Here is a 25,467-nt window from a genome sequence, read left to right on the forward strand (position 1 = left end):
AAAACCATAAGCAACCTACCATATAGAAATAGGGAGATGGAATACAATGGAATGTTACATGATCTTTTCAAATGTTGCTAGACATTTCCCAGATAAAATGGTAGAATTAAACTTCTGCATAAAATCTCACTCTTCCTAAATCTGAATTAAAAAAATTAAACCTGAAATAAAATATTTATCAGCCAAAAACAAAAAATAAAATGAGCACATCCCAGTGTCATAAACTCAAAAGGTGCCTGGGAAGGAAAGTAAAGGAAAAAGGATCCAGTGTGGCAAGGCTCAGAGCCCTGAGTCTAACATCCTCAGGAAGATAAAACAGTGAATAAATAAACATTCTGAGAGTTTTCATCAATATCACCACATCTAGATAAAAACAACCTGAGTAGTTATCCCTATATTCTCCTCTTCTGACTACGGAAGAGAGAAAACATCCGCTGGGGAGAAAAGGATGAGATGATGCATAAACTGTGGTGTTGATCATCTCTGCTGCAAGGAATGAAGACTCTGGGAGTCCAAAGTCAAATCCAAGGCTGACCCGAGGCCACAGAATACCGCCGGAGGGTGTGCAGTGTGTGCCCCCACACAGAAAGACCAAACCCACTTAAAAAGGCCTTCAAAAGATTCCAGAAGTGAAAGCTGCCAAGCCCACATCTAGCCAAGCCTACTCAGCACCCAGCATAACACCTGCTACAGCTTAACTGCCCCAAGACACTTCACATGTCTTCAGGCTACAGAAAGCATGAACAGAAATGAACAACCAGCCTTCAAACTTCAGCTTGGTGGCAAGGAGAAAACAGACAGCCTTCAAATAAGTAAATCAAAGAGAGATATAGGCTGATTTACTCCAGCAAGAATAAAATGAAAAACCACAAGGCATGGTATCTCTAAACACAGACTCCTGGAAAGGCAAGAAAGCAACAGTAGGTATCAAAGACAAAGAACTCAAACTAAAAGAAAACATAACTCAGTCAGAGAAAGATTTCCCCCAAAAGATCTTTGAGCCATAGAACTTAATAAGAATATGAGTTCAATACCTCAAGAGCCCAAAGGCAACATCTAAGAAAGGGAAAAAAAGACTGTAGATCTAAAGAAATAAATTGAAAACTAAAACCAACACTAGAAAATAAATATATGAAACAATCTACAGAGAACTAAAGAAAGATGGTTTAAAATCAATTTTCTGACTAGAGGAAAGCTAAAAATAAACATGGTGAATATAGACAAAAACAAGGGATTCAAGTAATGGAATCAAAACAGACAACTATGGATTTCAGAGACAATATAACATACAGACAATTGGTGCCTCACAGCAGAGAATTCACTGCATAGAACCCAGTGTTTGAAGAGATAATGTAAGGAAATTCTCCCAAAACTAATAAAGAATTGCATCTGTTGATTGAAAAAAACACATCCAGTTCCAAAGACTATGACACACATCACACAGCAGTAATATACATCAGAATTAAATTATATGTCAAATATTAAGAAAAGATTCCTCATACATCTAACCTATAGGCAATAATAAATCATCTGTAAGGGAGGAAAAATAAGGCTGGCCTTGGACACTTCTGCAGCAACATTAGTAGCAAAAGATAGTTACTTCTTTCCAGTTTTACTGAAGTCTTCTGTTAAATTTCAGTGAAATTAAATTTACTGCTATTTTTTAGAACATACATTTTATAAGTATATCTAGTCAGCCAGTCATTTTTCCATGTATAAGAATAGGAAGACCTCTAAAATGATATATTCCTAATAATAAGGAGAAATTATTCTTCCTTTTCCCCAGAATTCATACCTTGATATAGACTAGAGGAACATCCACCTTCTGGAAGTTAACAGAGAAAAAGCATCTGCTCTTCTGACTTCCTCACTCAATCCTCCCCAAAGTGAAGGATCAGCAACTTATTTGATTCACAGAATTGTAAGCAGGAAGCTGGCAAGCTTGCCCTGACCCCCTTCTCCCCCGATTCTGTGAACAGCCCTCAGGATGCACATATTCTCTGCTCCTCCAGGAGGTAAGCTTACCTAGCAGGTAAGCTCCTGCAGGGACAAAGCCTGCAGTTCTGACTTGGATGAGTTTTATTCTGAGGACAAAGTAGTGAAAAGAAGCCTGAATCTGGACACAAACGGAGTTTTCCAATCCAAACTCCAGTTTTTTCCACATAACCCACAAGATGATGTTTTAAACCCCTGTGGCTGGCTGGGGTGTCTACTTCCCAAATGATTCTTTTGTTGTTGTTGTTGAAATAGTGTCTCACTCTGTCACCCAGGCTGAAGTGCAATGGCATTATTATGGCTCACTGCAGTCTCAATCTCCTGGTCTCAAGTGATCCTCCCACCTCAGTCTCCCAAATATCTGGGAGACTGGGTGGTGGCATGCACCACCACACCCAGTTAATTTTTTAATTTTTTTTTTTTTCCTTTGAGACAGAGACTGGAGTGCAGGCTGGAGTGCAGTGGCGCCATCTTGGCTCACTGCAACCTCTGCCTCCTGGGTTCAAGTGATTCTCCTGCCTCGGCCTCCTGAGTAGCTGGGATTACATGCATGTGCCACCATGCCTGGCTAATTTTTTAATTTTTAGTACAGAAAGGGTTTTACCATGTTGGCCAGGCTGGTCTGAAACTCCTGACCTCAAGTGATCCACCCGCCTCGGCCTCCCAAAGTGCTGGGATTATAGGCGTGAGCCACCGCGCTCAGCTAATTTTTAAATTTTTTTGTAGAGACAGGGTCTCCCTATGCTTCCCAGGCTGGTCTCAAACTCCTGAGCTCAAGTGATATTCCCACTTCAGCCTTCCAAAGTACTGGGATTATAGGCACGAGCCACCATGCTCCTGCCTATAATCCCAGGGAGGAAGGTGCGGTTAACAGTCACTTCTCAAACCCCACCACCAGTCATGATTATTTCTGAATGGGGGATTTTGAATTTTTAAAAACATTTTTATGTAAACTTTTATTCATGATGAATATGTATTGTTTTATAAAAACAATAAGGTCATTTTTCATTTGAAACTGACAGCAGAGAAGAACATCTGATGTTACAGAAAAGCCATCAGAATGATTTAGAGGAAAGAGTAGGTTCCTAAACAGAATTTATAGTGAGATCCAATTTTATTACTTTTTAAAAATCACGACAGTAGCACATACTGCAGAGAGGCACGGGCTGAGTACTTTGGATGGATTCTCTCATTTGGTATTCACAAGATCATTGAAAGTATAAATATCATCCCAATCTTAGAGATGAGGAAATTGAGAATGAGAGAGGGAAAGCAAAATGCCCAAAGCCACACAAGACTAACCAGCCACAGACATGGACTTCAAAGACCCCAAAGCCCACATCCTTTTCCACCGCGTGGGCCTGGAAGTCATGCGTCAATGCAGGTAGACAGAGAGGGACTTAAAGGACCCACGCCAAAATGTTCACAATTTATCTCCAGGTTCTTTGAATTATGGATGATTTTTTTAATGTTATCTATGTTTATTTGTATTTTCCAAATTGTCAACACCACATATATTCTTGTGTAATAAGTAAAACAGTAATGACTTTATATTTAAAAAAAAAAAAAAAAAAAGCCGGCTAGGCGTGGTGGCTCATGCCTGTAATCCCAGCACTTTGGGAGGCCGAGCCAGGTGGATCACCTCAGGCCAGGAGTTCAAGACTAGCCTGGCCAACATGGCAAAACCCTGACTCTACTAAAACTACAAAAATTAGCTGGGTGTGCTAGTGCACTCCTGTAATCCCAGCTACTAGAGAGGCAGAGGCGGGAGAATTTCTTGAACCCAGGAGGTGGAGGTTGTAGTGAGCCGAAATCCCACCACTGCACTCCAGCCTGGGCGACAGAGGGAGACTCTATCCCCATTAAAAAAAAAAAAAGCATGAACTTGAAGTTCAAGTTAGCACTAGAGCCAGGTGATGAATATATAAAGATAGTGACACAGGATGCTCACAGGGCTTTCCAGCCAGCTCAGCCAGTGCTCGGATCGGCTGGCCACAGGCTTGGGGCAACAGTGCAGAAATGCTTCCTGACCTGACTCGCACAACCCTGCATATAGGCCTTGAAGCTGAAAGGAAACCTCCACCAGCCTCCCAGCCCCAGGATCACCTGGGGCCTCATCCCAGTCACCAGGCAGCTCCGCTCACAGGCTACCTTCCTTACCAGGCCCCAGTGACTACCTATACCGGGGAGGAGTGGCCTCTCTCAGCAGCCTGCCAAGCTCTTCCCAAGGAGAACAGGAGGGGAAGTTTGAAGGGCCTTCATCCAATTTTTAAACTGTAAACTGTACACCCACTTTTTGTTTGGAGACATTTCCTGTGTGTGAACACAGTTTGTTCTGTTACCAGCTTTAAAGTTATCCAGAACTGATACATCCGAGGCCCAGCAAAAGTATTTTTGTTTTTTTAAAGTCAAACATAATAGGACCTTTCCTAATGTTAGCCCATCTTGCAGAAATCTCATTTATATATGTGCAAAAGAGAGGTTCAATACAGAGGTGTCATTTTGTCCTCAGGCCCAGGACCCTATAGTTCCCCCCCTCCCATGTGGCACCCATCCTGGTGAGCACAGCATTCCAGTACAACAAGCATTCTGCATCCTTCAGCCCCTTGGCCTCAGCATGCGATGAAGCCGTGCTTGCTTCTAGCCAAGTCTGAGCATGCCCTGGGTGAAGTTCCCTCCACAGACTAGCAGACTGACTTCCAGCCACATTTCACCATACCACTTCAAAGCAGGGGAGGAGGGGCAGAGGGATCCAAGCTTGGCCGAGAGAGATGCCGACGGCCTCCGGGCTGCTAACTAGAGTGGCGCTCCGCAGTGCCAGCCCTGACATGCCCCAGCCCAGTTCTGTCCCTGGGTTTCCAGCCCTCCCCTTCTCCATCCCAGGTTTTCCAATCACATGTCGCCTCCAATGACTCTCCGCAACCAGCCTCTTACCAACAGTTCCACTTGACATCTTGCTACCCTTGGATCTATCCCCAACCAAGGTTGAGAAAATTATTTTATATCTCCAACCAGTCTACCTAGGCCCATCTCCCACCCTGGCCCAATGCTTTGTTTCTATTTTTAGTCTGATCTATTGTAACACAACTAGACCAGGCGTGAGGCTTCCAGAGGGCTTGGCTGCCACCTGGCCCAGGACCTGAAATGTCCTAATGAATGAGTCATTAATGAAAAAATTATAAACATGCCATCTCCCCCTCAAGGATATATCAACTCCATGAGGGCCAAGAACACGCCTTACTCAACTCTAAATTGCTTGCAGCACTTAAGGAAGTTGTCGAAGTTAATTAGTTTGGCAGAGATCAAGTTGACATTTTTTTTCAAAAAAGGAGCCTGTGCCGAGAAATTCTGAGAACCATATCACTCGCACCCCCACCAAAAAAACCACGGAGATGAATGAGATTAGAATGCAGATGCCTGGTCCTAATTTAATACACACCTGGCCAAATCTGAGACTGGCTGGCACAGCACACAGTGATAAAGTCTCTTTTGGTCTCACTGAATTGGATAGGGCTTCAGGAAGGAGAGTGCCAGCTGGAGATTTTACCAGCCCTGATTCCTGCTAAGTAATTCTGGGTGTCAGGGATGGGAACATGGATGAGTACCTATGTACATACACACAGTAAATACACAAACACATATTCCTCACCCACATAGCTGTCTAGGATTTTTTTTTTTTTTTTTTACATGCATTCTCCTTAATCAAATGACGTGATTATCAGTCCAATCCCAGCATTCAGCTAGGCCCAGAAAGAGCAAATGATGTGTTCAAAGCTAATGAATCATCCAACTAGGTTCATTCCTGCAAGTCTAACCACCACTATCCCGGAGAGAAACATGGTTACCTTCTTACAGAAAGGTAACAGGGACTGTCAGCATTTCTGTGAAGACTGAAATGTTATCTTTGGGTATGAATGACTCTCTTAGGAATATCCGACAATCTTCCTACCCACCCAAACACTTAAGAAGACAGAGTTTGCCTTTCTTGGTACATACAGACTGTTTTAGGGTCCTTTGATCTTTTTCTTCTCTGGTGTTATGAACTGAATTGTTTTCCCCAAAAAGATATACTGAAGTCCTAACTCTTAGTGCCTGTGAATGTGACCTGATTTGGAAACGAGGACTTAGCAGATGTAAGCTAGTCACATGAAGTCATTAGGGTGAGCCCTAATCCAATGTGACTGGTGTCCTTATAAGAAGAGGAGAGAGAGACATGGGGGAAATGCCATGTGACAGCAGAGGCAGAGATGGGAGTGATGCGGCTGCGAGCCAAGGAATCCAAGGACCCTTGGCCACCCCCAGATGCCAGGAAGAGGCAAGGAAGAGTTCTACGCAGGGTCTCAGAGGGAGCACGGCTCTGCTGATGCCCTGATTTCAGACTACTGGCCTGCAGGACTGTGAGACAAAAAATTTGTTGTTTCAAGCCACCCGGTTCGTGGTTGATTTGTTACAGCAGCCCTAGTTAATAAATATACCTGGTTTTTACCTTCTGAAATGCCCATCATCTCATCCACCCCCTCCCCTCCAGGTCCATGTCCACCTCACCAACAGATAAACTGTAAAAGTCATTTTGTCACTTATAATATGACCCAATTTTGGTCTAACATCTGAGATAGTGAAAATGTTAGGGAATAATCCTACTGTCCTACAAACTCTACAAAAGGAAAGATTTAAATAAAATACGAAGTCCCCATTTATTCCTGCTCCCAAATAAAGTACAAAAGACCTCAGAATTAGTCCAGGAAGGCAGGAATCACATACAGTCTGTGGTGAAAGGTGGAATTGGATCTGAAAGGCTTGTAAGAGACCATACCCACCTCCATTATCCACTGGATAGGGACGGTGGGTGGCCAACCATGGAAGGGGCAGAAAGGACACTGCCCATGGCAAATGCCTGGCATGATGGTCCCACTCAGGAATGGCCTAGGTCTTGACTCCCAGAGGCCCCACCCATGTGACTGTGACATCCTGTCAGGGATGGTGAGGCGTGACACTGATGGGGTCAGGGGCCAGTGGAGGGAGGTAGGAAGAAAACAATCAGGAGGTGACAGAGCGGAAATGAACACCTGTGACCATCCCAGTTCGGCTCACTGGGTGCAAAAAGTAGCCACCAAGGCGACAGACCACAACAAGAGAACACTCAGCTTCCTTTTGGGGGATTTAAATGTTTCACTTGTCACACAAAATAGTTGCCCTGATAGCCTTGGGTGCCACAAGCCCTTGAGCTATTTTTAATCACCTCCCTGTCACTATCATTTTTAAATACAGAAGTATTCCCCCAATGAAATCCTAAGTATCAGAAGGCAAATAAATATAAATGTATATATATTATCTGCTCACTCCATTGAGGATAGGTAGGGTGCCTCTTAGAAAGCATTAAGCCTATTTAGACCAAAAAAAAAAAAAAAAAAAAAAAAGAGGAGGAACATTTTGAAAGAGAATAAGAGAAGTAATTTTCCCCAGCATTCACCAAAACAATATTTTTATTTATACTTATTTATAATTGTTATTCCCCAAAATAAAACTATCAGTTGTCTTTGCTTTCTGACTGCTCACCTGCTTATACCTGCCAGGGAATGTGAGCTGGCTCGGGAGGGTGGGGCTGCACATTTGGGTAAGTGCCTCAATTCCGTGTCCTGATTTTGCCTAACATGAAAGCAACAAATGCAGAGATTCTACAATGTTATACTTAAGAAGACCTAAAAACAGGCCAACCCTGGGACACAGAAACAATATGCCTGTTGGACAGTCGATTCCACATGTCCATCTCTAGAAACTGAACAAGGTTGTATTTGGATTTAGCCCAAGCACTGCTGGCTCCACGTGCCACTCTGAGACTGTGCAGCAAGGAGAACCTCCCCATCTGCTTCCATCAAGTGCAAGCTGCAAAGCTGCAAAACTGCACACTGGCTTTTTGATCTATTTATATGCATCTCCCTAATGCATATATACAGCTTGGCAAAGGTAAAGGAATGGTGCCAATTTATGGTTTTTGTTTCCAAAAGAAATCCTCCCTTTGGCTGGCTGAGAAACTGTCATTGGCATGTTAAGCCTCCCAATCTACGTAAGTATTTACCAGTACTGGGGAGGCGACACAACATGCCACACAATAAGTCAGGGGTCCTGCCCTCAATTTTTTGCATAAGGACAGGAGAGGCTTGTCTGAAGCTCTTCTACATCTGCTTCATGGGTCTGGCTCCCTTCCAGTTTCTTCTCCTCAATCATCACTTTGGCCAAAAAAAAAAAAAAAAATGCTCCTTTCCTACATTTCAGGAGGAGGATGGAAATCTGAACTTGACCGTGTGGTGTGCTGTGCACCCCACGCATGTATAGCTTCAAGAAGAGGATAGTGTGATGTGTCACACTGGAATACATGCTGCTTATGCAAATCATCCCACAAGACACAGCAAATTCTGAGTGCTATCACAGCAGCACTTTGAGAAATGAAACGGCCAAAGGATGGTGTCATCACAACCGGCAGTGGTTGTACTCAACGACCATCCCACTACACTGCACAAGCAACCTTGAAAGCCAGCCTTAAGGGAGGCCTGCCCTCCACAACCTTGAAAGCTACAGTGACCACAGACCCAGGACAAGCCTCCTGCACCACTGGAGAGAAGGGGAACTGGTGCTGACACCACAGCCAGCCGAGTTCCAGGGGGACAGCTCTAGGTGGCTCTGTGGATCTACTTTAAACAATTCTCTGACCCGAAAGCCAACAAAGAGATTAACTAATCAACCCCATTGTTTATTTTACAGGTTGGATCGCCATAATTGAATATTACATAATAAACACATATGGGTCCATGCTGCTTAGAAATTTTCATCTTCATTAGGGGAATTCTTTGCAGAGTAAACACAAGACTTCAGGTGCTGTATTTTATAGCTTATATAATCAGCCGAGGGCAGCTCTCCCAACTTCAACCTGCTTATATTCAAGGTGGTAATTTCTCCTTCTAATCAGCTGAAGTTGGGAGACAAATTCAACAATTAGAAACAGCCTGCCTATTTTACATAAGCCTCTTGCAAAGGGGGTGAAAGACAATAGCCATTCCCATGAATATTTACAGTAGTCTTTAAATGAAAAACATCATTGTGACACTTCTCCCTACATCAACCTTGCAAGTGCAGAAATGGAGGTAAAAATAATCACTTCTAACTTCCTCAAGTTCCTGTAGTTATATGAGCAGTGATTTAGTTTGCCTTCTATTATTTTCTCTGGAACCATTTGTTGAAAGCCTGATCAGCCCCTGCTCATTTCTTCACACTCTGCACAACTAGAAACTTAGGTATCAATGGATGGAGAGCCAGAACAGTCTTTAGAGCTACCTAGAAAGTCTCAAGGGCTATCTGGACAGGTCCGTTATCCAGACACCCAAAAGTTGTCCCAAAGGACAACCTGGCAGAACAAATGTGGTAGTCACATCACTACCTATTGGGATGGTCTTATGGGCACAGCCTATTCTCAGAATTTTCAGAGGGCAAAGATTTTAACAAGAACCAACGCTAAGGCTGAGATGAGTGGATTGCTTGAGGTCAGGAGTTTGAGACCACCCTGGTGAACATCGTGAAACTCCATCCCTACTAAAAAAAACACAAAAAATTAGCCGAGTGGTGGTACGCACCTGTAGTCCCAGCTACTGGGGAGGCTGAGGCAAGAGAATCGCTTCAACCCGGGAGCCAGAGGTTGCAGTGAGCTGAGATCGCACCACTGCACTCCACCCTGGGGGACAGTGTGAGACTGTCTCAAAAAAAAAAAATTAATTAAAAAAATAAGACTTCATCATTACAGTCAGTGCGCTGAGTCCATTACCAGATAACTTAAAATGCCACTTGGGCTATTACATCCATGAAAAGGAGAGTACTGAAGAGGCATGGCAGGGGTATTTATAAAGGAAATCATGAGGGCAAAGGGGAAAGATGAGTTCACACTTCTTCCCACCCCACCCGCCCCACCCTACCCCACTGAAAAATGCAGGGCTGGCAAGGCACCGTGGTTCACACCTGCAATCCCAGCACTTTGGGAGGTCAAGGCAGGTGGATCACTTGAGTCCAGGAGTTCAAGACCAGCCTGGGCAACATGGTGAAACCACTCCACACCCCATCTCTACAAAAAAAAAAAAAAAAATAAGAAAATTAGCCAAGCTTGGTGGTATGTGCCTACATCCCAGCTACTTAGGAGGTTGAGGTGGGAGGATCATTTCAGCCTGGGAGGTCGAGCTGTGATCCTGCCACTGCACTCCAACCTGGACGATGGAGCAAGACCCTGTCTCGAAATAACAACAACAAAAGCGGGGCTTATGGCAGCCTATGTTTAAATATTTTCCATGTGTGTTGACTAGGAGGAATAAGTGCAACTTTTGTCTAAGTCCAGGAAAATACTAATGACCAACTAATCCGTGTTTAAAGAGGAATGCCCAGTCATATGGGAAATAACGAGGCTGGTAACACCGTTTCCACTAAACAATTGAGCTGCTAAGTCCTCAGTTAGTAAGGGCTTCCCTTTTCAGAGGCGCTCGACTCAAAACCACAAAGAATGAACCTAAATAAAGAAGTTGGGAGTCACCAACTGCTGAGGTTCTGTGCACATCCACAGGAATGTTTCCAGTCTCTGTGTTGTCACTGGAACTCACAGATGAAGGCTCCCCAGGCTTGCTCACTCCACACCTGTGGCTGCACAAGATTCAGTGCTTTACACACAGTTACTCCCTCAGCAAAGTCGTCAGAGTGACCGGGCTTTAGGCTCTGTGGTCTTCTGAGTACAGATTCTCTCCTGAAGCCTGTGGCATTTGAAGGCGAATCTAAAAACTCACCTAAAACATACACTGCCACCTGATTCACTGAGAAAGGCCCAGTTCCTTCTCTATCTTTTGCAAGGACAGGTGTGACCAGACTGGGGGTAGAAAGGCTGCTTCTAAGACTACAGAAGGAACAGGAGTGGTGTGTGCAAAAAGTATGTCCATAAGCCAAGATGGATGAATCCACGGGACGGGAAACCAGATTGGAGGAACACGTCCCTTGTTCTGCTTATGAGAAACCAAAAAAAAGACCAAGAGTGGGGAAATGCCCACAGACCTGCTTGCCAGAGTCCACTTAATACTGCAAGAGAAGGCGAGGTGAAGGCAGCAGACAAGGCGTGAGACCTGAGCCACTCTGGGCAACCAAGGCTGAGCTCTGCGGAGGCACGTTTTAAACAAGGCTGCCTGGAGTGCAGCATATGTCCACAACATATGTCCCTTTGTCCTCCCTCTCCTGACACCTTGGGCTCCCTTGAATTGGTCACTCAGCCTTTCAGCCAGTGAAGCAGAGCAAGCTTCAGGAGCCCAGATCACCAGTTTAGGAAACAGAAGCCTTGGCCTCACATAATATTCCAAATCCTCAGCTCCCTAGGACGGGCTTTTGTTGGTGCTAATGTCAACGAGCAGGGTTATACCATTACTGTTAAAGCAACTGTGGAATACCGTACCGTATGAGAAGTACTCTATCACATGACTATTTGTTTAAACCTCACAAGCATCTGTAAGATAAGCTCTATCATTATCCCCATTTTTCAGATGAGGCCATTGAGGCTCAGGTAAGTCAAGTTGCCAGGAGCTGGGAAGTAGCAAGTCTAAGTTCACATCCAGGTCTTCCAACTCCAAGTCTAACATTCTTTCCACCTACCCGCAGCCTTCAGCACCCAGTGGCCATAGACCACAGCAAGAGATACTGAGGACCTCCCAAAGTGAAGCGTCAGGGCACCTGGCCCTCCCAGCCAGTCCTGCCTGGCCTGCTTTAACCTCCTTCAAGTACTCATGGACTGTAAATGATCAACATGAATCACCATTCCTGCAGTGGGCTCCTCTCCCATGTGACTAATTTTTACAGCATCTTTAAGATGAAATGGATTGCTATATTTATAAGGGAATAAACAGAATTAGCAACTGATATTTTGCTTATTACTTGCCCTTAAAAACTTTTTACCTCCCAGACAAAAATGTTCATGCAGAATAGGAAACTACTTGAATATGTAATTCACTAAACCAAAACCAAAGTTGGATTGAAATATTTTATTTCTCATCAGTTGGGGCTACATAGTTATTATGTTTGCAGTAAATATGCATAACCATATTATTATTAATAGTAATAGCTAATATTTCCTGGGCACTCACTATGTGCCAGATATTGTTCAAGGTGCTTTACATGTACTGACTCAGTTCATCCTCACAGCAAAACGGAGGGTGGGTACTAGTATAATCCCAGTTATAAAATGAAAAAGTGAGGTACAGAGAGGTTAAGTAAACAGCTCAAGGTCACAGAGCAGGTAAGGAAAGGACATAGGCATCAATCCCAGTCTTCTGACACTCATCGAATAAGCGACAGCTGCCACAGACACTTGCCATTCTCCACCTTGGAACTGTAATCATTTAACTTGGAGTTTTAACCATTAAACAATAATTTGTCTCATGCTAACACATAAACACTTAGGCTACATAAAATACAAGTGTCTTTGAATCACATCAATTCATTTATCCCATGAACCAAGGTCCATGATTCCACTGTTTTTCCCATTTATATCTATTTTGCAGATACAGACATAGAAACCGAAAATAAAAGTAAATTGAAAGAGCAAAGATGCTATCTTTCTAGCCTACAGATTATCAAAGGCATTTCTGAGAGGCAAGAAAATACAGAGATTTTCTTCAGGGAAGAACGGGTCCCAAATCCGTGTGTCAACCACACAATCAAAGTTACCATTGAAATGTCCCTTTGCACCTTCAAAGAGTATGGCATACAATATTCATTGCATGCAACCCTGTACATGAACACGTATGTAAATATGCAATGCATACAGCAACGTACAGAATAGAGTACACATGCAAAAGAGAGGTACTTTGACTCCACTTTAGAGAAACATGCTTATTAAATGATACATGTAGTGAAATCTGCGCAAGTTGGAACTAAAGCCAGAGAAATGCAGCTAGTAGGGAGTTTTATTCTTCACTATTTCTGCATGAAATGCATCTGTATCCTCATCATTTTTGCAATACTACCCTTGTTCATCCAGGCCAATCTGTTAAGAGAATACATTCCGTGATCAAGGCAGCACCTCAAAGTTTGCTTTTAGGTGTGCAAAATAAATTCACAGAGACCCTCTTGGTGAGGCTGCCTTTGCCCAGCAGTTCACCAATGACTTCGTGCAAGAAGAAGCCCGTGCAGCGTAATAGAAAACCCGACTCCAGCAGCACACAAGATGAGCTGCAAATGCTGGGCAATTGATTAGCAAGGCGGTGCTGCTGCAGAGAGGCCTCTCGGCGATCCTTTTCATAAGGTGTCTAAAATTGAATGAGGGGAAGGGTTAACAAAATGCAGGATAGAGCCCTGGCTCATTTTACTACTAATTCAGTTTCTCCCATTGTTACGTACGCCAACAAAAACTCCCTCAGAAACAAAGATAAATACACAAGGCTGGATGAAAAGAATTTTCAGAATTTTCCCCTTAATAATTAACATTTTAAACTAAGCTATAAGGGAAAAAAAATCAAGGTAATTTTATTTCTTAGTACCTGGGGCTACATAGTAATTATGGAAATGGCAAGGAATTTGTCACTTTGAGTAAGCATAAGTGTATAAAATAATTTGATTAAATAAAATATGGTTACCTTAGTCATCATAGTAATTTGACAAGGACTTCAAAAATGTCTCTGTTGAAAATGTCAACAGACAGTTTCCTCAGCTGTCTGCTTCTGGGTTGAATATGCAAAAACTCATCTTCAAAATGATGTTTCTTTAGAAAAAAAAAGGAATAACAAATCTAGCAGTTTCACCTCACCCATTAATTGCAAGCCCACTGACTGTTCTCAAGCTGAAAAAGTGTGACTACAAAGCAGTGAGACAGAGCCTCATTAACCACACTCAGTCATCGATGTCATTATTTTGTCACCACAACCTCAAACTTATTTTTCTATAACTCTAAATAGGGAAATACCTACCCCTTCTTCAAAGGAACACCCTTGGTGCCCCACCCAGGAAACTAGACTGGCCTTTTCTCAGTTTTCAACCTGAGGAAATTCGAATATATTTGTATGTATGCCTCAATCTAATCATCTAGAGGTGTCAGAGGTTTTTTTTTTTTTTTTTTTTTTTTTTTTTTTGGTTGCGACAGAGTCTTGCTCTGTCGCCCAGGCTGGAGTGCAGTGGCCGGATCTCAGCTCACTGCAAGCTCCGCCTCCCGGGTTTACGCCATTCTCCTGCCTCAGCCTCCTGAGTAGCTGGGACTACAGGCGCCCGCCACCTCTCCCGGCTAGTTTTTTGTATTTTTCAGTAGAGACGGGGTTTCACCGTGTTAGCCAGGATGGTCTCGATCTCCTGACCTCGTGATCCGCCCGTCTCGGCCTCCCAAAGTGCTGGGATTACAGGCTTGAGCCACCGCGCCCGGCCGAGGTGTCAGAGGTTTTAATTTCCTGTACACACCCTTATCTACTCCAGTTCTCAGTAATTTGATACCACACAGAAACCTCTATAAGCAGGGCTACCCTCAGTGAGTGGCTTACAACATTTTAGGGGGTTTCTGCAAAGCACCAATAAGCACATACCAAATGACTTTCTCTCCATGCAGTTCTCATATGCCTGCATCTTCTCCAACCAGTCCAAGACTTAAGCACATGTTACATCCTCGCAAACAGGACTGGAGTCACTCGAAGCCAAAACCCAAGTAGAAGAAAATTAAATTGCATTCTCTGTTCCATACAAAATGACTATCAAACTGAGCAGGTCTCTCCTCTTATGCTGCAAAAATTATTTCATAGCCAGTCAGGAGGTTTAGGTGACTATGATGGAACATCCCTGTGACTATTGGCTTATCTGAAGCATGGTTTCCAGTGAAGACGTTTGTAACTGTAATAGATTTCAGAATCCACAGTTGGCCCAGGTTGTACCTGGGTTACTTTATCTAGATCATTGAGTCTAGCTTTCAGGATCAGTGTCTTTCTGTACTCCCTGACACCAAGACAAAAGTTGCAGGTCCCCAGCCTAGCCAACAATTGATGGCCTTCTTATATCCAATACAGTTTTCTCTTGAGTTTCCTCCCTGGGGAGGTTCTTGGTGGAAAACTAACACATGCATACATACACACACACACACATTTTCTCTCTCTCTGTCTCACACGCAGACACACAAACACACACACACACACACACGAGTCCTCCCTCTCAAAGTTGCTTCTTAAATCACAGGCAACCTTCTGCTTCAGTTCTGCAGTTGGGAAGCCTACACTAGTGTCATTCAGGACACTGGGAAATTTGTCTTTTCAGAAAAAATAAGGAAATGAAACTGCAAAATTTTCAGGCAACTTGGGAGATGAAATAAGAAGGTGGACTCTGGGAATCTAATAGGAAATAATGTCGTTGGCATAGAATTTGTTATCACTCTCTTCTCTGTGAAAGGGAGCATTGCTGGCACTGTCCCAAGGCAAGCCCTTCCTCAGGTATCTGGAAATGCCTCATTAGAGGGGCAGGCTGATTGCCAACGTAAAGATCACACATAACGCACACTTAGCACATGGACCCTGCCCTGTGGTCCCTGCCCTGAGGTCCCCTACAGACACAGGGTCTCAGGTTTCCTAAGAAAGCCATGATGAATTAAAAGGAAGAAATTTGCCTTTCCTGCAAACAGGCTGCAATATTTCATTCTCCAATTATCCACAGAGAAGTCTCGCATGGCTGAAGGAGCAAACTTTTCTCCCCATCTCCCAAATAACAGGTGAAGAGAAAACTCTGAAGTGGCCCAGAAGAGCAAAGCCCACAGCAAGCTGAGTCGGTCAACCCTGACAAGCCAACTATTTATTTTCATGAGGCTCCGATGGCAAGGCAAAGACGAGGGCAGCCGGGCAAAGCAGAGCCCTTAGAGCCTTATGCCTCCACTCCTAGTAATCAAAATGAATTCAATTTCCTAGGCCTGTCCTCTCCTGGGCCTCCAGCTGCTTTCTGCAAGTCACCTGTTGACTCCTGTTACCTTACCCCACCCAACCAGGCTTTCCATCAGCTAAGGCTAGAAGTGCCAGGATGCCACCACCAGGTGGACCAAATTCCTCCTCCGCCTGTCATTCCACTGTTCTGGGATTGAAGTCAACCTCCTATCTCCTGGGGCCAGCCCTGCCTCCAGAAGTCCACCACTCCAGGAGTACTCGGCTTCTTAACTTTCTAAAGGAGCTAGGTCATTCATCTAGTTGCAGCCCGGCTTCATTTCTTTGTCAAATCCTTAGATCATTGCAACGGAAAAATAGTAAGCCCGTGCTTTTATCATTCCTGGGGTGAAAAGTTCTGTTGGTGTTTGCCACACATGAATAATGCACTCTACTGATCAAAACTGGTTTGAGGCAAACAAACCGTTAAACTGGAGGCAGCTGTTGATATACTAATTACCTCCTTTTAAACATAGACCCGGTTAGGTATTATGTACTTTGCATATGTCACAGTACAGACCCACATATGTTTTATTAATGTGTATTTGCATCTCTGTAATACATGTACTTAAATATTTTAACAGTCAAATTCCCCCTAAGGAAAGGCTGATAAACTGACTCCCAAAACACAATTATCCCCTATCCCTCAAATTCCAAGGGCCAATAAGCACTGTCTGCAACTGCATATTATAACTATAGGCACAATAAGTGTTATTTTATAGAACAGAAAACAAGGTGTGCTTTTGACTACAGGGTTCACTTGCAGTCTACAAGTTACAAATGCACAAGACAGAGACCGGGACGTAAACGCTTTTCGTCTCAGAAGGAGCAGCAGAAATGTATTTGATTTTCAAAAGCCCTGAAATTGTCACCCCAGGAACAGAGCTGAGTTTGAAGACCTCCTCTCTCACAACCACCTAACTTACTCAACACCGGACGGAGACCAAGCACTGCTTGTATTTCCCTTTAACAGTGAGCCCTGAGCCTTAAGAGATAGTTTATGAATGGTATAGAGCCCCCAGCGTCTGGTCCTCATTAACTTTACGCCAAGGCCAGGAATGAGGGATTAATCATAGCATCAGGATACGCGTGGTTCTATCTCTAGATGTGGTTATTCAATGGCCAAAATCTTGTCCAATTCTATCTCCATCAAACTTGCTCAGGAATACTCAAAGTCTATGACATTTGATTCCAGTTGCGGGTCAACAGCCAAGTAATGATTTAACACTATAAACTCAAAAAATTTTTTCCCGTTTAGACAGGACTGTACTCAGGTGTGGAAGCACGCTCTCTGGAACTCAAGTTGGGACCACCTGAGCAGGGGAGGCAAAAGACACAAAGTAGGTACCTGACAGTGCTGAGTCATTACAAGCTGTTTCCTCTGAAATGTTATGCACCCATGGGCCCTCTGAGCATTAACATCCCCTTTCTGGAGGCAAATAAAATACATATTCATTGTGCAAAATGGTGCAACCTTCTGTGGGCGACAGACCACGATGGGGAATTTAGCACTAAGAGTGGATAGCAGGAACTACACAAACTCGCAGCTGCTCTCTAGGTACCGTAACTTTATCGCAGACGCTGAAAGAGGGCTACAGGGATGCCGGGTGGGAATATTCCCCCTGCAGACCCGAGTCAGGTCAGGGCCACACTAGGGAGCATTTTACTCTAAGCTGTTATATCCCCCTGTAATTGGCAGATGTAGAAAGCTCCCGGAGAAAATGATGCATAATAGATTTGTTCTCGAGGAGGATGCAATGGAGAGTAGAGGACGCAGGATGCTAACCGGTTTTTCTTCCCATGTGCGGGTCACCTGCAAACCCCGATTGCTTTCCTCTCCAAGGAGAGCCCTGAAGTCACCGTCTCGCTCCGCTCTTAAGGGGGTGAGAGGAATAGTTTTACGCCCATCTGCCCGCCGCCTCTCGTCCCGCAGCACCCCCAGCCCCAGCAGGGCGCGCGCGAGCTGCTACCGGCATCAACGGTCCCGCCCGCTACCCGCTCGCTGGCAGCCCCGGCCGGCAGCTCCCCCGGCGGCCGCCTCTGCACCACTCGCCAACCTCCACGCCGGGCCGAGGTCATGCCCGCCAGCCCCCAGCGCCGGGCGGCCCCCTCCTCGTGCCAGGCGGCCGTTCGGGAGCCGGGCTGGGGAAGGGCTCCACGGCGGAGTTGGCTCAGGGACTCACCAGGTAGGCGCCCACCGTGCCCTGCGCCAGCATCAGGGCGCACTCGGACACCAGGAATATCTTGATGTTGGAAAAGCAGGACACCTTCTTTTTCTTTTTCTTGTTCCTCTGCGCCTCGTCCCCCTGCAGCTCGCCGCTCCGGCCGCCGCCCGACGAGCCGCCCGGCTTCTTCCCCTGCATCCTTCCCCCGCCGCCGCCGCCGCCGCCGCCGCCGCTTTCCCGCTCGCCCTGAGTGTCAGGGCCGCTGCCGGGCCGGGGTGCGCGCCTCGAGGCTGCGTGCTGTCCCCGCCCCGGGCTCGCGGCTGCCGCCCCCGTCCTGCCGGGGCTGGAGAGGTGGAAAGCACAGCTCCTCGCCGCCGCCGCCGCCGCGCTCGCCCCTTCCTCCTCCTCCTCCCCCGCCTCCGCCCTCCCCTCGCCTCCTCCTCCGGCTCCGGCTGTGCCAATCACAGGGGCTCCTCGCGCCGCCCGCCGCCGCCGCTGCCGCCTCGCCTCCCGCGGCCGCCCGCCGCTGCCATCGTCCGCTTCCCCTCGCCCGCCGGCCGCGCCTGCTCTCACCCCCTCAACCCCAGCCCCGGCCCCAGCCCCAGCCCCAGCCCCAGCCCCGAGGCCTGGGCCTGGGCCGCCGCTGCGCGCCCTCGCTGCGCCGCTCCCCGCTGCCGGTGCGCCCCCGGGGAGGCACGGGAGGCGGGCTTGGGACGCGGAGGGCGGCCCAGCGGCCGAGGCTGGGAGGGTCCGGCTGCTGGGAGAACTGGGGAGACCCGGAGTCCTTGCGGAGTACGGGGGTGCCCCTGAGGGAGGGAGGCGGCGCCCGGCCCCTAGGTGGCGCTGCGGGTCACGGGGCCCCGCGGCGGAGACTGGCGGCTCTGCGCCTGGCGCGGAGATGGGGTGCGGAGGCGCCCCCGCGGGGCTCGGACCCGGCGCTCGGGAACCCGGGTGCCCAGGCCTCAGAGGGCAGGCTGTTCCCGGGAAGGGAGAATCCTGACTACCCAGGAAGGGTTTGGCGCGCGCTCTTCTCCGCCTGGGGATTTCTGGGGACAGATGTTATGCTCTGGGCCTTAGGGAGATGCCAGGGGTCAGAGCTGCTTGAGCCTTCTGCCGCCTGCCGATTTCTGCCCCAGCTCTCCCCGACCACAGAGGGTGTTGAAAAGGCCCCAGACCGAAAAGAGAGAAAGGGGAAGTTAGAGGAATACGTCGGGAGCCCCACGGACTGTTGGTGCCCCAGCCTCAGTGTCCAGGCGCTGCAAGATCGCCGCGGCCCCAGCAGAGGGCCTTGTCCGGCCCTCCATCCGCCCAGGGCCCAGTGGCTGGAGCGCGCAGGGAGCGGCCAGTCACAGGCCTGCTGGGTCCCCACCCTCCCCTGGCTCTGTGGCCCTGGCCGCCATCCTCGGCCTTGACCTGAATGCCTGACCCGTGGCAGCCGCTCCTAATTACTCCCCACTCTCACCGTTACCAAGGAGTGTGGGCCACAGGGCACTACCAATAGGATCTGCTAGTTGTCAACTGCAGCGTTTGGAAGCTGAGAGAAAAGCTCAGAGGACTGGACAGGTACCAGGAAACAGCACCTTCCACCTGGGCCACTGGGGGACTCAAGGAATCATTTAAAATGTTTTCCTTAATAATTGTGTCAAAGAAAATGACCCACTCTCCCAGGCTCCTGTGTCTAAATGCAGGCTCAACTTCAAAACTAAATAGCAATGAACCCTACCATATTTTTCCTTTCTCCCGAAGAACTTGAATGAGAATAGAGGGTGTAATGGTGGAGGTGTTGTTTTGCCATAGCATTTAAATAGAAACTGCTTCATCCTTCTGTGGCTCCAGACATGATCTCACCCAGGTTTGGTGTCGCTTTGAGATGCCCCCACCTTGTCTAGGCCACGTCCTATCTGAATTGGCGCCCCCTACAGAAGTCTCTTCCCATTTTCCCCACTTCCTGAATCACTGGCCACACCATTCACCGCCAGTCCTATAATGAGAATCCTTACTGCCCCCTCCTTTCTTCCCCACACCCTCCCATTACTCGGAGCCAACTTTTCTGCAGAACCTTTATGTCCCCTTTCCCTCCCCATCACTTTGCATCATGGGGTACCTCCCCACTTCCTCCTGAGAAGACCCTTGACAAGCTAGCTCTGTTCCCTGCCTCTGTGATGATGAGCTGCAAAGCTGAGCTGAGACTTTACTTGTCTATGAATGGTGACCCCATTGCTAATGAAATGTGCAGAGTGCATTATAGTCTTCAACTCTGATTTATGTTCTTTGTACTAAAAAGAGCTAATGTTTACTGTGTGCTTATTATGGCCAGACACCATTCTCAGTGCTTCAACCGCATTTACAATGTAAGCCTCACAACAGTCCTCTAAACCAGATACTGCTATTAGCCTTGTTTTACAGATGAGACAACTGAGGCCTAGAAAGGTTAACCTGATCAATGTCACTTATCTAGTAAATGGCAAGGCAAGTCTTTGAAAACCAGGGTATCTGCCATCATAGCCCAGGTTCTTTATAACTACATACATATTATCTCATTTATCACCCAGTGTGGTTTGTCTCATGGGGACGCTGGGACTTATGTTGTTCCTCTTTTATAAAGCTAGAAAGGGACAGAACTTGCACCCATGTCAAGCCCTTTTTTTTTTTTTTTTTTTTTTTTTTTTAAGATGGATTTCGCTCTTGTTGCCCAGGCCTGGAGTGCAATGGTGAATTCTCGGCCCATGGCAACTTCCGCCTCTCAGCGATTCTCCTGCCTCAGCCTCCAGAGTAGCTGGAATTACATGCATGTGCCACCACGCTCGGCTATTTTGTATTTTTAATAGAGACAGGGTTTCTTAATGTTGGTCAGGCTGGTCTTGAACTCTGACATCAGGTGATCCACCCACCTCAGCCTCCCAAAGTGCTGGGATTACAGACATGAGCCACCGCACCCGGCCAGCCCTTTTTGTTCTATACTACAGTGCCTCATGTACACACTGAGAAGGGCACCGACTTTTTCAGCTTAACCATTTATTTTAGTTTAAAAAATTAGCTGTCTTTAGAGAAATCACACACTTTTGCTGCCAGATAAAGGATTTCGGATTAGGGTTGTAGATTCTTCCTATAATTAATGGTAAGCAGCCATGAAAGTAATCCTGTGCCTGAAGCCTTAAAAATCGTCAAAGTCAGCCTCAGGGAAATTAGGCTGCAGCCTCACAACAGTCAGAAAGAAGGAATTTAACCAGTTCAACTCTCTTCCTTCTTTGCTCATCCTTTATTTACTTGTAGATCAGGGCTCTAGGGATGATAAGGTGGGTTTATGAGCACCAGGTGCTTCTGCTTGGCATTCCCCTAGCCCCGTGTGCAGACAGAGGAAGCAGCATAAAAAGAGTAAACACGCTTGTATCAGTACAGCACGTTAATGCTTATGAAGTACTTTCTACATTCTATATCTCAGCTCACAACAGGGAGAGCTGGTGTTATTAGCCCCATTTTTTCTCAAAAGAAAGGACAGCAGGTTGGTTTTGGGAGCTCACCGCCGGCAGGTGGCAGGAATTGAGTCTACATTTGCCACCCCAAATTGGTGGGGGTGAGAGGTGAAGCCAGCTGGACTTCCCCGGTCGGATGGGGACTTGAAGAACTTTTCTGTCTTACAAGAGGATTGTAAAACACACCAATCAGTACTCTGTAGCTAGCTAGAGGTTTGTAAAATGCATCAATCAGCACTCTGTAGCTAGCTAGAGGTCTGTAAAATGGACCAATCAGCAGGACACGAACAGGGACAAATTAGGGAACAAAAGCTGTCCCCTCCCCCCACCCCCCCGCCCCTCCAGCACGCTATGGAAGCTTTGTTCTTTTGCTCTTCACAATAAATCTTGCTGCTGCTCACTCTTTGGGTCCCTGCCACCTTTAAGAGCTGTAACACTCCCCATGAAGGTCCGCAGCTTCATTCTTGAAGTCAGCGAGACCAGGAACCCACCGGAAGGAACCAGCTCTGGACACAGGAGCACCAAGGAGGAAGGGAGAGAGGTAGAGGAGGTTTAGCCCTTCGGTGAACTGCAGTGCCCCCTCCAAGGAGCCTCTGAAATACTTGACACTCGTGAGCAGCAAAGCCAACAACTGAAACCCCATTAAAGGCCTCAACTGGGCTTCCTTAAATGTTGCCTTGGAGAAATGCTGTAACCACCACTTGCATGGGGCCTTTTTCGTTCATCTCTCCCTCTAGCGGTGGGTGGTGAATTTAGGAACAGGTCGGTATTATGAATGACTCTAGAACCTTTATGATTATTTCAGCCTCTCAACTGCTTTCTGGACTAGGTGACTTTTCAAGATGAAAATATTGCTAGCTAAGGCTGTGGTTCCATGATTCCTTACTTTGCTGGCTACTAGAGGTATTCTAAACATTGAGAAGCCAAGTAATGTTAAAATCTGATGTAGGGAAGCAAAAAAGAAAGTGGGGCGACGGGATGATAAACTGGCTTTTGGTTCGCAAGATATTAATAAGCTATAAGTAAATGCTTAATGATTAGGATTTGAAGAACTTTTCTCCTTCATTTTAGAGAGGACCATTTTGGTAGGAGAGAAGTGGGTTAACTATATGGTCGTGGAAAAAAACAACAATATCTTCCTCTGTTACTGGGCTGTGGAAGATTTCCCAGCAAGCAGCTTCAATGTAATTCAACACAATGAGAAACTGTTGTTCAAGTAATTCACATGAAGCATCTTTTGCCAGCTACAATTTCGTTCACAGGCAAATACAAAGTTGAAAAATAAATGCAAAGAATGATTTCTGATTGTCACTGGGATGGAAAATAGATGCTTAGATTCTCACCCTGTGGATTTTTTTTTTTCTGAAAATGCACCAATCATATATTTTGTCCAACCAAGGATAGAACTGGGGCTAGGCCAACTTCTTTGGCTTGAAACTAATATTTGGGCTGAGTTGAAGCTTATTTTCTTTTTCTCAGAGTTTTTCTCTCCCCACCCCCATTTTCCAATTAGCCTGATCCATATGCCTTTCTACCAAATAGCCTCTGTTTGCTACTTACTATGTTCATAGTTTTGTGTTGTAAATTATATCTCTTAATTTGAACATGCCCTAAAGCTCAGCAAAGAAGTGAAAAGGATAAACATCAATGTAGATACAATTCTAAAAAATGGTGAATTCAAGTGGAGAAACAGAAGAAAGAAAGAAGAACATTAATGGAAATAGAAAGAATTGATATGACAAAACCAGGGTTTTAGGAATGTGTTATATTTACAGAAAATGAGTTTTGAGGTAAAGAGAAAGAATAGAGATAATAAACATTTCCCAATATTAGTGCATTTGGGGAGATCATCATTTGCTACTTCTGTTGATACGCATATAAATATAATTTGTTTATCCACATAGACTGTTAGCTTCTTAAGGGTATAGAAAGTGTTTTACTTTAAAAATAAAGGATCGGCCAGGTTCACGCCTGTAATCCCAGCACTTTGGGAGGCCAAGGCAGTTGGATCACCTGAGGTCAGGAGTTCAAGACCAGCTTGGCCAACATAGCAAAAACCCATCTACTAAAAATACAAAATTTAGCTGGGCATGGTGGTGAGCAACTGTAATCCCAGCTACTTGGGAGGCTGAGGCAGGAGAATCGCTTGAACCTGGGAGGCAGAGGTTGCAGTGAGCCGAGATAGTGCCATTGCACTCCAGCCTGGGTGACAGAGTGAGACTCCATCTCAAAATAATAATAATAACAATAATAACAAGGATCATTTGTTCTCAGTGCCCATCAGGCCTCGTGCCAAGAAGCTTAATAACTCTGATTAGGACAGAAGAGACCCAGAAAGTGTCAATGTTTATAGAAAACTTCCTTCCAGGCATTCTCCCCAGGGACCCTCCTCTCCATCCTCTGTGCAACTACACACACACCTTTCTTGCAGCAAAATTTGTCCCCACGAGCCCCTTTCCCGGATACAATGTCTTTCATCCTCTCTCTCAGAGGAGAGCTTTCCCAGCTTTGCTCCTGGTCTCTGAAAAATGCACACAAACCTTAATATTTGGAGAGTGGGTACTGCTACGGTAGGCAAACGACATGAGCCAGCACTGGAAACCAGGTGAAGGCCCAACAGCATTTCCACAATGGAAGCATGAGGGATAGCGATTATCATGAGTTCGTGAGTTCCAAGCTCAGCAGAAAGTGGTCACAACTGTCTGCCCTCCTGAGGGGTAGTGGGTGCCAGGCCTGTGTACCTCAAGTGGGCATGGTGCAATCAGTGCATAAACCTTTGGACTGATCAAAGAGAAAGAAGAGTTTCTGGAGAACATACAAGGAGGTCATGAAAAAAAATCTCCAGGATGTAGGATGCCACTACAGGGAAAGAAAACTTAAATTAAGAGCATGGGTTATAGAGACATCATATACCAATGGGAGAAAGATAAAAAAACCTCTGCTCAGGATATATTTGTTTCCTGCACCCTAGCTTCCTTATGCTGCCTCCTTGCCATTTCTCCAGACATACTCCTCTCCCATACTACAGCAAGTAGGAGGGTTGAGGAGTGAACAAACAGAACGAGAAGTCTGTCCAACCTTTGATGACCTGTTATGGGTGGAACTGTATCTCCCCCAGAATTCATACGTTTCAAACTCAACCCCCACGACCTCAGAATGTGACTCTATTTGGAGACAGGGCCTTTAAAGAGGTAACCAAGGTGAAACAAGCTCATATGGCTCCAATCCAATAGGACTGTATCCTTATTAGAAGAGATCAGGACATAGATACACATAGAGAGATGACCACATAAGGACACAGGTGGAAGGCACTTATCTGCAAGCCAAGGGGAGGGGCCTCAAAAGAAACCAAACCTGCCAACACCTTGATCTTGGTCTTCCAGTCTTGAGAATGGTGAGAGAACACATTTCTGTTGTTTAGGCCTCCCAGTTTGTAGTATTTTGTTACGGCAGCCAGAGCAGACTAATATATAACCGTAACCCTCTCCCAGCCCTTCACACACCTTATACGCCTTCTGTGCTTAATTACAGTTCCTTGAGCTCACCCTGCAGTCTCCTCCTCTAAACACTTGCACAGGCTGTTCCCTCTGCTTGGAATGTCCTTCCCTCCCCCTTTCTTCAGCGGGCTCACACCTACTAACATCTTAAGATCCAGCTAGTGTCACCACCTCCAGGAAGTCCTCAGAGAATACTCTCTAACTGCCTCCTGACTCCCTCCCACCTGCTTCCCCTCTCCACCTGAGTCAGCCTCTGCACAACCTAGCATGGATCCTATTGTGGAGAGCTCTCACTGTGCTTCTCCCTCATTAGCCTTTGGTCGGCGTCTTTCATTTCTATATTTTTGCCTCCTGAAAGAGCCAAGCCCAGAGTGGTCAGTAACTGTGAGGGAGA

General features: G+C 46.1%; 1 protein-coding gene across 3 annotated transcripts in view; it reads right to left on the bottom strand.

Moving 5' to 3' along the window:
• Positions 1–18,504, bottom strand: part of SLCO3A1 (solute carrier organic anion transporter family member 3A1) — a 314,561-nt gene extending 296,057 nt beyond the window's left edge. For all 3 annotated transcript variants that reach the window (XM_030930383.1, XM_010361724.2, XM_030930382.1), the window contains exon 1: positions 18,122–18,504. In XM_030930383.1, coding sequence (XP_030786243.1) covers positions 18,122–18,301 — 180 coding nt within the window. In that variant the 5' untranslated portion in view covers positions 18,302–18,504. The remainder of the gene's footprint in view (positions 1–18,121) is intronic.
• Positions 18,505–25,467: the final 6,963 nt, after the last annotated feature.

This window comes from Rhinopithecus roxellana, chromosome 5 (genome assembly GCF_007565055.1).
Source record: "Rhinopithecus roxellana isolate Shanxi Qingling chromosome 5, ASM756505v1, whole genome shotgun sequence".
NCBI lineage: Eukaryota > Metazoa > Chordata > Mammalia > Primates > Cercopithecidae > Rhinopithecus > Rhinopithecus roxellana.